General features: G+C 29.0%; 1 protein-coding gene across 1 annotated transcript in view; it reads right to left on the bottom strand.

Annotated features, from left to right (window-relative positions):
* Positions 1–5015: 5015 nt before the first annotated feature.
* Positions 5016–16839, bottom strand: part of LOC107446631 (protein adenylyltransferase SelO-1, mitochondrial) — a 44680-nt gene continuing 32856 nt past the window's right edge. Inside the window, exons 11-14 of the mRNA XM_043038923.3 lie at positions 14051–14211; positions 11806–11972; positions 8565–8691; positions 5016–5276 (exon numbers count right to left, since the gene is read on the bottom strand). Of these exons, the coding sequence (XP_042894857.2) occupies positions 8609–8691; positions 11806–11972; positions 14051–14211 (411 nt within the window). The 3' untranslated portion in view covers positions 5016–5276; positions 8565–8608. The remainder of the gene's footprint in view (positions 5277–8564; positions 8692–11805; positions 11973–14050; positions 14212–16839) is intronic.

Here is a 16839-nt window from a genome sequence, read left to right on the forward strand (position 1 = left end):
TGAACATTAGTAGTCTTAAACCCAAAATTGGGTCGGCTGTTCAACGACGGTTATTAAAAAAAAATCTTTGTTTAGGGCCGTTGTGGCTCAGGAAATAAAGCGCTAGCCTCCTTATGAAGCGAACCGGGTTCGAATCGCAGCAATAGCTGGTCGATACGTATTCCGCACCCGCCTTGCACTGACGTAAAAATATGCTCAGTGGTAGGCGGATCATGGGTTAGAACAGTGGTCGCCAAAGTGGTCTATATTGGCCCCCAGGGGTCTATTTAACAAAAGCGGGGGTCGATCTGAGCCAGGGGGGTCGATCCGAATCGGAAGGGTCGAAGAAAAAACAGTTCTTAATACGCAAATCACACAAACCTATTTGAGTAGGTAAAATTTGTGAATTTTTTTTATAATTGACTTAGCATCAGTTTCTTTATAGAACTTAAATTAATAAACGCATATTTATTAGGGTGAAACAAGTATTTACGTACCAGCGCGCAGTGGCACGAACTCAGCACTTCTGGTTTATAAGTCATATGCATATGTGCACCTGTCCAAATGTCACGTGTGACGAGCATTGACGTTACAAACGCAAATATCATACGTAGTCTCAGCTATCTTTGCAATCTGTGAACAGTGCTGAATATTTGCAGAGTCATTATTAAAATTTTTATAGTTTTGGATAATTAGTTATTGTTTCGATAAAACCATTCGTTTAGTTTAGATACAATTTTTATTATCAGTACATGATAAAAGAAGGTAAGCATTAATAATATGGATTAGTACAGCCCACGACAAAACTATAGCACACTTTGTATTTTTTTTAACGAAAATTACAAAATTTGTGAAAATATTATTATTTTAATCTGATGTGCGTCTTTAACTGTTCTTAAGAATAAAAATTTTGCATGAAATAAGTTTAATTTAATTTCCAGTTAGTAGTAAACAGCAATACAACAACATTATTGCTGTTCACTACTAACTGGAAATTAAATTAAACTACACACATCAAATTAAAATAATAATATATCTTCAAACATTTTGCGATTTTCGTGAAAAAAAAATATAAAGTGTGCTATAGTTTTGTCGTTATTTAGTCTGTATATTATACTAATTCATTTATAGAACCTTAATTGAAAAATGGCAGTTTAAATTTCTGAAAAGAAATGTCGGTATTATTCATTGGATTATTTGAAATTTGGATTTATTTGTTCACCGACAAATGAAACGATTCCTATGTGTCTTCTATGCGAAAAAACTTTTGGAAATGACTACATGAAAAACAATAAGAACCATATTTTTTATTTAGTGGACTTATTTGAAAAATTTAATGATGTCCAAACAAAGGTGCAAGGAAAAGATGTAACAATTATCGAAGCTCAAACAATACTGTTAGGCTTCCAAGTAAAATTAAATTTATTCAGATCTTCATTGCTACGTAAGGATTATCAGTATTTTTCAAATCTGTAATAATTAGAAATAAAAGAAGAAGACTTGGTCAAGTCATCTTCAAAACAAAACAAGTCATCTTCAAAAATTGAGCGACGATTTTAAACTGCGCTTTGTTGGTTTGGAAAACATTGACATCCCTGATTGGATTATTGTGCAATTTTCTGCTCAAATTGAAAACGTGGACATCAACCTGCAAGATGAGCTTACTGGATTATTATCGGATCTTGAAGCAAAGACGCTTTTCCAAAATTTAACAATAAGCAAATTTTGGACAAATATAAATATAATGCAAAAATATGTAAAACTTTACGAAATAGCACAGCCATTTATGCTAGCATTTCCAAGTTCCTACATGGTTGAAGCCGGTTTCAGTCACGTAAATTCAATCTTAACTAAGTACAGAAATAAATTAAATGTGGAGTTTCGAGGGAATTTAAGATCAAAATTGACAAATTTTGAACCCAATATAACGAACCTTGCAAAAAAACACCAGGCACACCCATCTCATTGATTAAGAAGCAATATATCTGTAGTTACTTTACTTATTATTTCTACTTATTTATAATTACTTATTTAGTAAATATTAAGGTACTTAAATTTTAACATTAATAGTTTTTTCATAAAACTACTTTTACACAATGTACTATTACCTTAATAAATGTTTAAAATCATAAAATAAATGTACAAACACAGTATCTGATAGTTTTATTTTAATTAACAGAAAATTACTTTTATGGGGGTCGATGATCAAGAAAGTTTGGCGACCCACGGGTTACAGTCTCCTTGATATCAGGCTAACCACGGGAGTTTTTCCACCCGATGTAACTCAAATGCGGGTTTGTCCCATTAAAAAGTACTCCACGCAAGCAAATTTCTTCCAAAACTTGATCCAGGAGTTCCCTTGTTTTCTGGATCAAGTTCAAAATTACAAGACTAGGAAGTTGAACATTAGTAGTCGTAAGCTTAAAATTGGGTCGGCTGTTCAACGATGATTATATTAAAAAAATCTTCGTTTCGCTGAATGCGCTTATTTCTTAGAATATCTGAATAAAGAGAGAAGAGACTTGGACAAAATTTAAAATCAAATTTGAAAAAAATTCCTATTGTGGTTTATATTTCCTTGAAAATTTAGTTGTGATATTTTTATAACCAATAAAATTATGTTTTATGTGTGCCTTATCTTATAGTTATCTAAAATTTCATGCTTGAAATTGAAATTTTTGCCATTAATTTGAATATAAATGCAAATAAAAATTCAACAAGTAAAAATCTTTAGTTATTCCACACCTTGTTTAGTTCACAAGATTTTCGCATCAAACCTTTACTTCTTCGTCCCTGTTCTTAAGAAAAAAGGGACATAAAAAGAAAGAAAACCGCAAAGCACCTTTAAAGTTTGAAGATTCATACGTGCTGCACGTTACATGATTTGAAATATTCAAAATAATATGAAGTGTTTGAATTTCCCGACAACACTTTAACACATTACCTGATTAAAAACTTCCTTCGCTTCAAAAATATAAAAATAATTGTTGCTCTTTTGAAGTATATGCTTCTCAATTGTAGAAGTAAAGATAAAATTATCAGAATTATTGAATATATTATGGATACATACTTCTTTGCATACTTAATTTATGCATCAATTTATTAGAGATAAAATAGAAGACTAAAAGAACAGATATTCCCCCCCCCCATTCACTTCAGTTGATCCCATTTTGAATAATTTCTGATTGTTTTCATGATATGCGTCTAGTATGTAATATTTCAATGTCAGACAAGCTTGCTAATATTTCCCAGTTTTATTTAAAAAAGACAAAATGGTGGTTTATCCTCTTACATTTTTTTAATAAAACTCTTGTTTAATCCTATCCAATCGTAACGTTTTCTAGTAAATATTTTAAGCCTGTATCATTGTTCACACTTTTTTAATCATGAATTAAATTTTTAATAATTTCTTTAAACTTTATAATGGACTTAATATATCTGACAAAGTACCGCTGTTCTTCAAGTCTCTGAGTTTCAATATAGATTTGTTCCCACTGTACTGAGGATGCTAACTCTGTCGACAGGGAAATTATTTCTTCAGAAGATATGTCCACAAAGGGATACATGCATTTTGCAATAGTAAGAAGTGGATTTGTAATTTTTGGCAGATAGTAATCCTATAACTTCTTTGTTTCAACCTTGTATATGCATTTTCTTGAGAAGAATAAAAAATACGGGAAATGAATTCGAATATAATTTTATTTTCCATTCAAGTTCCATTGATTTAGACATCATCTTAATCTTTTGCATCCCTCCATTTGAAAGCCTTGATAGCTATTATCAACTACGTTAGATGCTGCACACAATTTATTTTTCTGCTAGATTCATTTCTCTCATCAAAGCATTTTTGATTTTAAATTCTCTCATAGGGTAAACCAACCAGTGAAGGAACACTACCCAGTGAAGGAACATTTCATACATATTGATTAAAAATAAGAATTTGAAAGTTTTTCTTTAGATTGATGGGTAACAATAGCTTACTGCCAAACAATAGGAAGTCATCTAGCAATGTTTTGGATTACCTGGTCAAATAGACTTCTCTGGAAAAAATTTTTGAATTTGTTATTATCTCTGCAACACCTTGTTTCTTTGAAAAATTATAAGGTGAGTGTTTGTATTTATATGTTTGAAGTGGAATTAATTGCATGTAATAGTTTTATTTTTCTCACTGTGAAAACGAGAATTAAAAATATAGTTATTAAAGTTACGTTTTATTTTTTTCTAGGCATCATAGCATAATAAAGTACCGAGATAAGGGGGTGTTTATTCACTGGATCACCAAACGATGAAAAACCAGTGAAGGAACAAGTGTTCCTTTATAGGGTTTTTTTCTAAGTTAATGAAAATAAAAGATAAAATTTAATTTGCTTGTACCTTTAATAATGTTCCGCATCAAAAATATGCTAAAAATACGAAAAACAACTTCTAACCAGTGAGGGAACAGGCATGTTCCCTTACTGGGCATAGATTTCCAAGTGAATGAACAGTATGTGTAAATATGTTGACACTTTAATTTGCAATTCATGATTACAAAAAAAAGTTAACATTTTCCAAGTATTTATATGTTGTAATTTCAAGAATAGGCTTGATTTTAAATATTTGTAAGACTTATAAATTCATAAAGAGCATTAAAAATCAACCAAAATTAAGTGTTCCCTTACTGGGTGTTCATTCACTGGTAAGAGCTGTTCCTTCACTTGGTCTTCTTACTACTTGCTATTTGAACCTCCAAAACTTTAAAACAATATTATGTAAGTGCTCTACAATTTTTTTTTCTTAATTTGCAATTAGTAACAAATATGTTGACACTGTCATTTAACTAAAATTACGAATTTTGAAATTAATATGATTTTTAAAAGACAAGCGAAGCTTAAGTGTTCCTTCACTGGTTAGTTTACCCTATATGCCCTCACATGTTGACAAAATTTGTACAAGTCTAACATAAAATCTTTCAATTTTAACATGTTTCCTTAAAAAAACTTTTTGTCGTTGTAACAACTTTAATAAGTGATGCATGGATGTAATATGAAAATATATTTTCTATATATAAAAATATTTTATTTCATACAAAAATTTACATAATTTATTTTTATAACATAATACTAATATTCTTGTATAGCATTACAAGCAAACATTAAAAACTAATAACAGTATAAAAATTTCAACATTCCCAAAACACTCAAGGAGAATTGTCATTTACTCTTGTCATCAAGTTAGCATTCATCTGTTGCCAGCTTTTAAAATGCCACTGTCATTTGAGAAACAACTTTATATCACCTTGAAGATTTTTTAAATATCTGCAAAATTAAAAAAAAATGTATTGATAAAAATTTTATCAACAACAATGTATTATACATTTAATCATTTTTAGTACCACTCTCCATTATAACAACTCTTCCATTATAACAACTGATGAAATCATGTTTCCTATTACGCAATCACAATGCTGTTTTAACGTGCATAAGAATGTCTGTACTGAATACTACATTGAAATGTAGGAACTGAAATTCAGGTTTGAAATCATTTTGAAAATAAGCATCAATCACTTTTGCACTTACAGCTCCAATTGGCTAAAAGTTATTAGATTTAGCAAAAATATTAAAGAAATAATTAAAACCGAGTTATTTCGGATTAAAGCATATGCTATTTGTTATATTTTTCATATATATAAATTTCAAAGTTTCATGGGCATTTGTTATTGATTGAAAATAACTGCTCAGAACAAGAGCATTATTTTTTCATCAAAAGTTAAATATCTTAAATGATAATTATACAAGTGCACTAACAAAAAAAAGTTGCATTATTATCAATTATTCTGTTAATTTCATATTTTTTTAAAACAAGTTCTGAGATTAGGTTCATTATTTTGTTGATATTAGTACAATATTTATTAGCAATAAATAAATATTTGAAATTTATTAAGCATTCAACAATGACCTCAAGTAAAAACCCTCATCTTTGTTTGAACATCAAGGGACTTTATAGTTTTGAGTGGTAATCGTAATACGACTGGGTTAATGTTTAGAAGTAAAATTAAATATTTAAATTAACAGAAGCAAAGTGGACATTTGATGCTACGGTAGTAATGCAGGGATGAGAGTAGTCAGAAAGTAAAAAAGAGGAAATCCAAATATATATATATATATATATATATATATATATATATATATATATATATATATATATATATATATATATATATATATATATATATATATATATATATATATATATATATATATATATATATATATATATATATATATATATATATATATATATATATATATATATATATATATATATATATCGCACTTTTTTTGTCTAATTTTTGTTTAAACTTGTAATCCATGTGATTATAAGTCCCGATATGAGGCTTTTAAATCACGTGCATATAAAACTCTACATCGAATTTAAAAAATGCGAAAATACAAATCATGATGCGTAATTTTTAGATCAAGATGCATAATTTTAAAATCGCGCGATATTACAACCGCAAAAATGAATCACGACATTGGATTTTAAGCTCGGGTAGCTACATAGGGTTTTAAAAGCTCGTAAATGCAAATCGAGAAATTGGCTTTTTAAATCTCGTAAATAAGAATCGCAATATTTAAATGGCCTGAATAAGAATCGCAACGTTCAACTTTTAAATCAGGTAAATACGAAAATCGATGTTTAATAATAAAATCGCGATTTTAAAAATGCGAAAATACAAAACACGATATTAGATTTTTAAATCTCGTAAATCCGAGTCATAATGTACGATATTTAAAAAGCGTAAATAAGAATTGCAATGCGCAACTTTTAAATCAGGTAAATACGAAAATTGATGATTGATATTAAAATCACGTGAATAAAAATCAAGATATTTGCGGAGTCGGGACTTGGGATTTCTAAAAGGATTGTTTGAATTGTTTTTTGTTTACACAATAAGTAAAAATTTACAAGATTAATTGAATGAGCAAATAAATATTTTCACCACAAATTCACCTCTATTTTTTTTTTTTTTTTTTGCTTTCTCTCCAGAATACAAAAAGCAGCGACGTCTAAATTACGAAAATACGAGCTATCCGGCCGACGGATAAAAAATACGGAAAATCTTATTTTCTATGCGTGAAATCGGAGAAAATAGCTAATATAAGTAAACATGCGGAAGGATTAGCAGTTAGGACGTAGTTTGAATTTTCTGTTTTTCTTTGAAAATCGTAAATAAATATATTAATTTGACTTCAACGACTGAATTTTTTTAAAAAAAAACGGGATATTTATAAATAAATAAGTAAAAAAAACGAAACTTTTAAAGAATCTGAGTTTTTGATAAAAAGGCTGAAATTCGATAGAAAAAAGCGAAAAAAATCTCATCCCTGTATAAAGGTCAACCAGTTTTATCCCAAGGAAATGATTTTTAGAGAAACTTCAGAGGGAGGAATGAGGACTTCAATAATTTCGCTCCGCGGAAAATTAAATTCCTCATAAAATATTTTAACTTGTGCAAAAAAAAAATTTCGGCGGAAATTAGCGAGAAAAATGGAAAAATCTGAGAAAAAGCGGAAATCCGCGAATCCGCGGAAGAATCTCATCCCTGGTAATGGAAATGGAAAAATATTTTTCCACTATATACCGTTTCTCTATCTAATAACATGGAACACTAGGCACAGAAGAATACCGCTTGAAATGCTACACTCTAGATGTATGAAAGTTAATGTTTTGTTAACTTGTTTTCGTTGTTTTTGTATCACTAAAATCATTAAAATTTATACTAACAGTAAGTACAAAAAATATAATTTGGTGGTAAGTACAACAAATATAAATGTATATTTCTTTTTAAGGGGTGATAGTGACCCCCCTTAAAAGGAGTGCATGAAAAACATGGAAAATTTTATGTGCAAAAAATCTATATTAAGATATTAATTTATATACCATACATGTTTAATATTAAAAATTTTTTGAACTAACATTTATAATTAAATTATCTGCCATTGGAAAATGTTATGGTGACTAATTTAAGAAAAATCTTAGTTCTTACAATAATCAAGATATTGGATTTTAATATTGTGTGAAAAAGAATCGCAATGTGTGGCTTTAAAATCGGGTATAAATATGAAAATTAGATATTACAAACGCATGAATACGAATCACAATATAGGATTTTAAAAAAGCAAAAATACAAATTGCAATATTCTATTTTTAAATCATGCGAATACGAATGGCAGCGTTAAATTTTCAATCAGATAAATACGAAAATTGATGCTTGATATTAAAATTGTGTGAATAAGAATAAAGATATTAGCGGATTACTGTTACAATGCCAAATATTCAAAATAATGAAAATCCTCCAAACCAAAAGAATCAAACTGGCAAAAGAATCACATTTATGTAAATGTCTCATTAACCAGATTTAGCAAAAGTTTTAAAATTTAAATTTTAGATTACAGAAATTTTGATGATTTATAAGTTTTTGGCAAGTGGAAGTCTGAAACCAATGGGTTTGAAATATGTGGGCCTTAGATACACTAATAAATTTTGTCTAAAATCAAAGTTAGCTATTTTGCAACTGGAGAACTCACAAAAGCATAACATACTTTATATTGTAGGACACACATTCTATGTGTGCCTTCTACGAAGATCAAGACACTTTAACAGAAAATACCCAAGAAGGTGCTTTATTGAGAGGTTCACAAGACGAGATGAACTCCTTCGATGTTGATGCTGTAACATTAATAATTATTTTCTATTTACAACCAAATAAAACTATATCATGGATAATATTTTCACTTAAAAAAAAACAGTATTGTATAACTCAATTAAGATGCAGAACATATATTACAATGGTTAAAAATGCTTATTTACAACAAATACCAAAGCTACACATTTCCTTTATTCAACAAATAAACCATATAGTAACTTAAACTGTTCGAAAAGATACTTTTCTTAAAAGTCTTCATGACACTTGGTAAGTTCATTTCGTTGATGACATGTTTTAACATGTAATAATTTATCAGTGAGAAAATTATACAGCATAATTTCGCATAGCTTTTAAAATTTTTAGGTTAATTGAATACAAAAAGTCATTATTTACCTCTACATAGAATCTTTCAAGGTAAACTTGATAACAAAATTAGAATTAAAAGATTATACAATTAGAACTTGAGAATTACTCTGTGGTGATAATAAAAAGTATGAGATAAATTTCGTAGAAAAATTATTAATTTAAATAAAGGAAATTAATTTAGATTTAGGTGAATGAAAAGGCAGGAATATAAAAGAAATAGACCTTATTTTAATGATACCTAGTACATAGATAAATGTTGATGTACATTGGTACATTGACAAATTTTAGAAGATATACAGTGTGCAAAAAAGCAAATGGACTATCCTGAATAACTTTTGATCTATTGATCGGGTTTTCACGTTCTAGGAATCAATCGTAATGGTTCTAGGGGGTGAACTCAAATCAAAATTTAAAAAAGTTGTAAATTTAAAATTCAATTTTTTAGGAACTATTTGACTAATTTTGCTTAAATTATGTATTTTTCCAGGTAAAATTACATTCTTAAAAACGATCTGAAAAATTGTATTTCTAACAGTTCAAATTTTTTTTTAAAAACTTTTATTAAATATAATACTTAATATTTGTTTAAAGTTATTTTTTGTAGGAAATAATCTTTAAATAAATGAATTTTATAATAACATGCAAAAAATTTTCAATTCGCTTTAAAAGTTCTTGAAGTATAGTGAGAGTGCAAAAAGTAAAATTAACATTAATATAATCCATACTTTGAACCACTCCTCTGACCAAAATACGGGGACTGCATTTCCCACATTGTGGCTACCTCTTATATTTTGAGTGTAAAAAGTCAAAATCAGTAGAAAAAAGCCATATTTATTACCTTTGAACCATTGAGATTAAGTCCTAGAACGTGAACATCCAATCATTAGATCAAAAATTATTCAGGGTGGTCTGTTTATTTTTTTGCGCACTGTATATTATTCAAATATAGATTACCTGTCTTTATATATAAACTGCTGTTTGTAGAAAATGCAACACCATGAAGGAATCATCAGAATCAAATGAAATTCGCAGCAAATGTCAATTATAGGATATTATGCAAATTAATAAAGTTTCAGAGCCATCGCGAGTGCGTGGCGCGCGCAGCGCCCTCTGAATTGATGCTGAAAGCGTATAAATAAAGTGCTGTAGCGGGACGTTGAAAATAGTCTATGATTATTTGTTAGTGGCAAACGTTTAGTGAGACCTGAGTATGCCTCCACGACGGAAGAATAAGAAATTCAAGCAACTTACGGAGTTTGAACGAGGGAGGATAATCGGCCTTCGAGAAGGAGGATTTTCCTATCGCGCAATAGCAGCTCGTATGCAGCGGAACAGTTCCACAGTGATGCGAGTTTGGAAGCAGTGGACCGACGAGCACCGAACAACTCGAAAAACAGGCACTGGACGACAGAAGGTGACGTCAGAGCGCGATGATCGACACCTGCTCCGCATGGCGGTGAATGATCGCACAGCTTCCTCCAGGCAGCTGGCAGCACATTGGTCTACTGCTACAGGTGTACAATTGTCGGCTTCGTCAATTCGTCGTCGTCTGCTGCGCCGTGGATTGCGTGCAAGGGTGCCATTATACAGGATTCCCCTCACGGCGGATCATCGACGGCTGCGTCGGCAGTGGGCTCTTGAGCACAGAGACTGGCGAGCTGATTGGCACCAAGTTGTCTTTTCAGATGAATCACGCTTCAATTTGTGGACCCATGATGGCCGTGTTCGTGTTAGACGTTATGCCGGTCAACGCTGCCTTCCTGAGTGTATTATTGAACAACATAGTGGTCGAACACCCGGAGTTATGGTCTGGGGTGCGATTTCGTATCATGGACGATCCAATTTGATACGAATTGAGGGTAATCTCAATAGCAACAGATACGTCCGTGAAGTGCTACAGCCCGAAGTCGTTCCTTTCCTTCAAGGCATCCCTGGAGCTATCTTTCAGCAGGATAATGCACGCCCACATGTTGCGCGGACTGTTAGATACTTCTGTTCAGCACAACGCATGCAACTTCTTCCTTGGCCTGCTTATTCGCCGGATATGTCGCCTATTGAGCACGTGTGGGATATGGTTGGTCGGCGTCTCACTCGTGATCCGCGTCCTGCAGTTTCCAAAGACGAACTTTGGTTGCGCATACAAGCGATATGGAATTCTCTTCCTCAAGCAGATATTCAACATCTGTTTGACTCCATGCCACGTCGTATAGCAGCACTTATTGCAGCGCGTGGTGGCTGCACCAAATACTGATTTCGGACGCTTAATTTGTTTCTTTTGTTTTGAAAATTTCATCATTTATTTGTATCAGTACAAGTCGTTTCTGCATTAAATTTCATTTGATTCTAATGATTCTTTCATGGTGTTGCATTTTCTACAAACAGCAGTTTAGATTACCTCCTAACATAAATAACCACCTTTATACTACCTTTACTAAAAGCATCTTAATCCACAATTTTGAAACATTCTGCATATTTGAACATAAATGTCTTCAGTTTAATAAAACATACATTATTCACTTTTAAATGCATTCATTCACTTTAAAATAAAGAATATCCATATTTACAATAAAAATATTACCATAATCTTACTTAGATAATATTTCACATTTCACAAACTAAATTGTTTAAGTTTTAAATAAATATTATGATAGATTGTTTCACAAAACAATTTTTATGAAACACTAATATATTTTTGTAGAGATCATAATTATTTATCCTGATTATGAAAATATCGAAGCTACAATTTATTAAATTAAATAACCATTAACTACCTTCGTTTTCCGTGGTGTTAGCCCGTGTTGTAACATTAGCAGCACCTTCAACATGAGTGCTTTCATATGGATTTTTCACTATTTCCACCAACTTTTGTACTTCACTGAAATCCCCCTTTTCTGCCTTTTCTATAGCAGCTTGGAGAATGTAGTTACGTAAAATAAATCTAAAATGAAAAAAGCATTTTTAAGTATTTAAGCTATTTGATTAACATTAAAATATATATATATAGATACAGTAGAGCCTTGAATATTTGAACCAAATCTTTTTTATCCTTTCAACCTTGTCAATAATATACTGTGGTGGAAATAGCTGAACTTAAAGAAGGTTAAATTTTTGTACAAGGTAAGTATAAAATGTTGATCAATATTATGTTAAAATTCCACATGCAATCCATAAATGCTAGTGAGATTTATAAAAGTTCATAATGCCTTGATGCTTTTATGCATTATATGCAAATATTTTTTGTTTATATATCAGTTAAAATTAAATTTTCAAGACAAAAAAGAAATGATTTTTGTAGTTTGATATGATTCCTTAATTTAAATGAAATCCTCTTTAACACTAACACTTAACAGTCATAGTTTATGTGATACATACAAGAGGCATACACAGTAGAACCTCGAATGATCCTTTCTCAAGAGACCATTCATTGCAAACAATAGATACAGGAAATCTATGAATGCGGTTAAACATAAAATATCAAATAACGACTTGAAAATGTATGGAAATTATTGAACAAGTAATGGATTTGAAAATTTATAATCTTACAATGTTTATAAAAAATTATAATTGGAAAAAAAAATTATGTACTTAAGATAAAAATATTTAGTTTGAAAAAGAAAGATGAATAAACACATCTATTTATTAAAAATATTTCGCAATTTCGGTTTGAATACTATCTTTTCTTTTCAGTTCAAACAATAAAATTTTGTCACTTTTAACCTATTACAGTTCATTTTCTGTAAGCTTGTGTGAATACAGAAAGTTTCTCATTATTTCAAAGGCTTTGAGTCCTTCTACAAATTGTTTATAGTTGTGGTTCTACACATTGATTGTAGTTTGGTTTTGCCATTTTCATTGGTATCACTTTGCACTTCTTACCTTGCGCAACCATTTCTTTAACCATAAGTATTAATATTTTCATCAACTGAAGCATATCAAATCTGATGTTTAAAGCTTTTTCCCCAAACTGTAACAAATCCTCATATTTCTCCATTATCAAGAGATACTGTTTTCACCTTTGAATGAAATGTTAGTAGAATTTTTGAACCCTAGATGATTTAAATGGCTAATTAAAAGAATATAATTCGTAAGGGGAGCATTGAAATAAGACGATACATACATAAAACGAAAGATACGGGAACGATGTATCAAGATTCAACTGTATATATGATCCATTTATATACATGAGGTATGCATATTTACGATAAGATATTTAATGTGTAATGACGATTTACGATGGATTATACGAAATAAAACAAAAACACTTTTTACTTTGCATAACTACAAAAAATAATGATTTTATGTTCGTAAGAAATTGATGTTTTATTAGTTGGTGAAGTTCGTTGATTGAATTTACTACAGAAATTTGAAAATTGAATTTTTTCTTGATTTATTTGTCTTTTTAGTTTAGTATGGCTTATACTTCTGCTAAAAAGCACCCATGTTATCTTAGTAATAAAAATTTAGTATTGCACAGTAGGAGAAAGTCATAATAAGCTTTTATAGGGATATAAATCAACGAAATCAACTTCAATAATCAATGAAATCAGATTTACAACTAAATAAATGTTTTTCACTAATGGCTTATATAAAAATGGAGTATAGGAGTGCTGATAACAGAGGCAATAATGCATTTGAACTTTAAAATAACTTACATTTACACTTTAACAAAAACATTGCATTAACACATTTAATTTAACAACAAAAAAAAATTTATTTAATGGTTACATAAAAATTAAATGAAACAATTCTTAAACAAAATCTTTTTGCTTTTAAAATTTTATTTACGAAAATTGATTTAAAACAATTATCTTTATTATCTGAATACTCTGATCATCCAAATAAGTTCAGTCCCAATCACTTCAGATAATTTAAATTCTACCATATATTTAAAAAAAATTGCAAAACAAGATTTAGCTATGTAATTTCATAGGCACTAAATGAGTATCTAAATAACAGGCATTTGATTTATTAAAAATCCCAAAAGTGTCTGATAAGCCAGGAGAAAAAAATACGAACCTTGGATTACTGTTTTTCAAAAGATTGAGTCTTTCAGTCAGGTAACTCTGTGTATCCCCTTCATAGCATGCAATATCTTGCTCTATCCTTTTTTTATATTTCATCAACCACTGATTCCAAAGTTTTTCATCATTTTCTCTTTTGCTTTCTTCAGTCATTTGCTTTCAATTCAAACAAAGAAAAAAAAATTCTTATTTTCTTTCAATTTAAATTAGTTAAAGGAATACAGAAAGGTTTAAAAAAATAGTTTTTATAAAACTTATTAATAAAACCCCCCATTTACTAATTTATATTTTGTCTTTCTTTAAAATTTATACTTAAAAACATATATTCTAAGTTTAACTTATGATAGTAGTCTATTTCATTGATTTTAAAATAGGCTATTATATAAAATATAGAGATTTTCAAGTCTTAACATGTTAAATAATGTTTTTCAAAATTAAAAAATATTTATAGTGTTTTTTTATTATCTCTTGATTAAATTATTAGTCCCCAACTGTTAAAACCAACCAAAATATTATAATCAAATAAACAGCTTTAAAACAGATCCAAGGGCAAAGTACATACTACAATTTATATAAATAATGATTTATTCTTTCAGTTCTCATCTGTAGTAATAGCATTTTTCTTCATAAATTGAGTTATGCAAACACAAAATTGTAATATATGTTGTTGTAAAAACTATTATCACTTTAAAATTTTCATCTCAAATTATCATTTAATAGTTTAGTATGGCACTCAAATGAAAAGAAGTCCTATAAACCATTTCTATAGAATTAATCTCTAGAGCTAAAATTAAATAAATAAAATGTTAAAAGATGCTTTTTACTGAATAGAGGCAAATAGAGATAAGTACTTTGGATAACTGACAGCATTATTTTATATTGATAAAGAAGATAATGTAAATGCTCTAATACTTGAAGAACTTTATTTTAAGGAAATAAATAAACACAGAATAAATAATTAAAATTTTTAAACATGTATTATTTATTTATCGAAGTAAAGATGAGTAATTTTTAAAACTGTAATTTTTTTAAATGATGATTATGCAGAGAGAGTTACAGAGTGTGTTTTAGAAGCAATTTTTTTTCCATTATAAAGAAAATAATGAGTTTAGATAAAAAATTTTATAACAAGATAAAGTCTTTGAAAGCTTAAAACCATTTACTTTTATTTTAGAACATGAAGTTTGTATTTTTTGAGCTGTTAGCATAGTTTAACAAAAACAAAATTAATATTCATTTTGTTAATTATTAACAAATTATAAATTCATTTTGCTAATAAATAAAATATAATTTTAAAAAAAAATTTGCCATTAAACTATAGTTTTAAGACTTATTTTGCAAGGTTGAATTAAATACACAAGAGCCCTAACTCACTTGAATATTTTACACTTAAACAACATTTGCTCAAGGTATCAAAATTAGATAGTTTTATATACTAAGTGCCACAAACAACTTAAAATAGGAATAGACATTACAAGCGTACCCTAAGGGAATGAAGGGCCTCACCTGCATCAGTTATTTAAGATTAGAATAACAGAAAAAAGTGTGTTTAGATAACCAAAAGTGAAACTTCAAATGCTCATTTTTTTTCTTCAAACTTCCAAAATTATTGCAGGATTACTTTCTCAGTAATCTTTCTTGTAGGGATGAAGTGAATAGTGATTTAGCTGAACACCGAATATTCAACCAAAAGTATCAGCAAAATCCCGAATATTTGGCAGTCAAATAGCAACATTTTAAAAAAAAAATAAATTTATAAATAATTTTTATATATAAATAAGTTTAGGCATTATTGAGAAATAATCAAAACTTAGCTGCATTACTGGTATGAGGTAAAGAAAAAACTTATGTTTAAGATAATAAAGATAATTAGATATTGAAATAATTAGAAATATTTAAGATAAATAAAAAAACTGACCAACTATGAGGCCATTAAAAAAACATCTTAAGTTGTAAAGTTGGAAAAAAAAAAGAGAAATCGAAAAAAACAAACACACATTGTCTTGATTCTTAAAACAAAACTTTAATGCTAAAAATAATAATTTCCAGAAAAAATTATCCATAAAATGTTTGAAGAGATAATGTCTATCAGAAACGCTTTTAAAAATGCAGTGCTATCATTAAAACAGCCATAAATGAAGATTTTATACAAAAGCAAAACAGGAAAAAGAAATTAATTTTTGAAAGAAATTTTTAAAGCTCGCAATTTTCCAATTACCATATTTTCGAGAAAAAGTGAAGTTTAAAGTCTAATAGAAATCCTCTTAATTGCCACGTCAGAATAAAAGCGTCTATAAAAACAAAAGTTTTTTGAAAAAGAAAAAGCTAGATAGAAATCAAAACAAAAATCATTCTAAATTTTAAATAAAAGATTTAAGGCTAAAAATCGCAATTTAACTTTTTCACATTGTTGTATTTTTTAGAAAAAAGTGACCATAAAAGAATAATGTTCATTAAAAGAGCTCTTTCAAAAATGCTTATAAAAATTAAAGCTAATAAAAAGCAAAAGAGAAACAGAAAAAAACAACAACATTGTTCTTAGTCCCGAAATCTACTTTTAACGTTGAAATCACAGTTTTCAAAGTTACTGGCTATCTGTCCTATCGTACAGGACAAAAGTGACAATAAAAGAATGAAGTTCATTAGAAACGGTCCATTAAAATGCTGTGCTATAGTTAATTCAGAAAACAGGCAAAATTGAAACAATAAAAAAAAATTCTTAAATTTTAAAAATATAAAGTGCTGAAAAAATGACGCAATTGACTTGCCTGAATGTAATAATAA

Source organism: Parasteatoda tepidariorum, chromosome 3 (assembly GCF_982258835.1).
Source record: "Parasteatoda tepidariorum strain Cologne lab strain chromosome 3, Ptep-v5.0, whole genome shotgun sequence".
Taxonomy (NCBI): domain Eukaryota; kingdom Metazoa; phylum Arthropoda; class Arachnida; order Araneae; family Theridiidae; genus Parasteatoda; species Parasteatoda tepidariorum.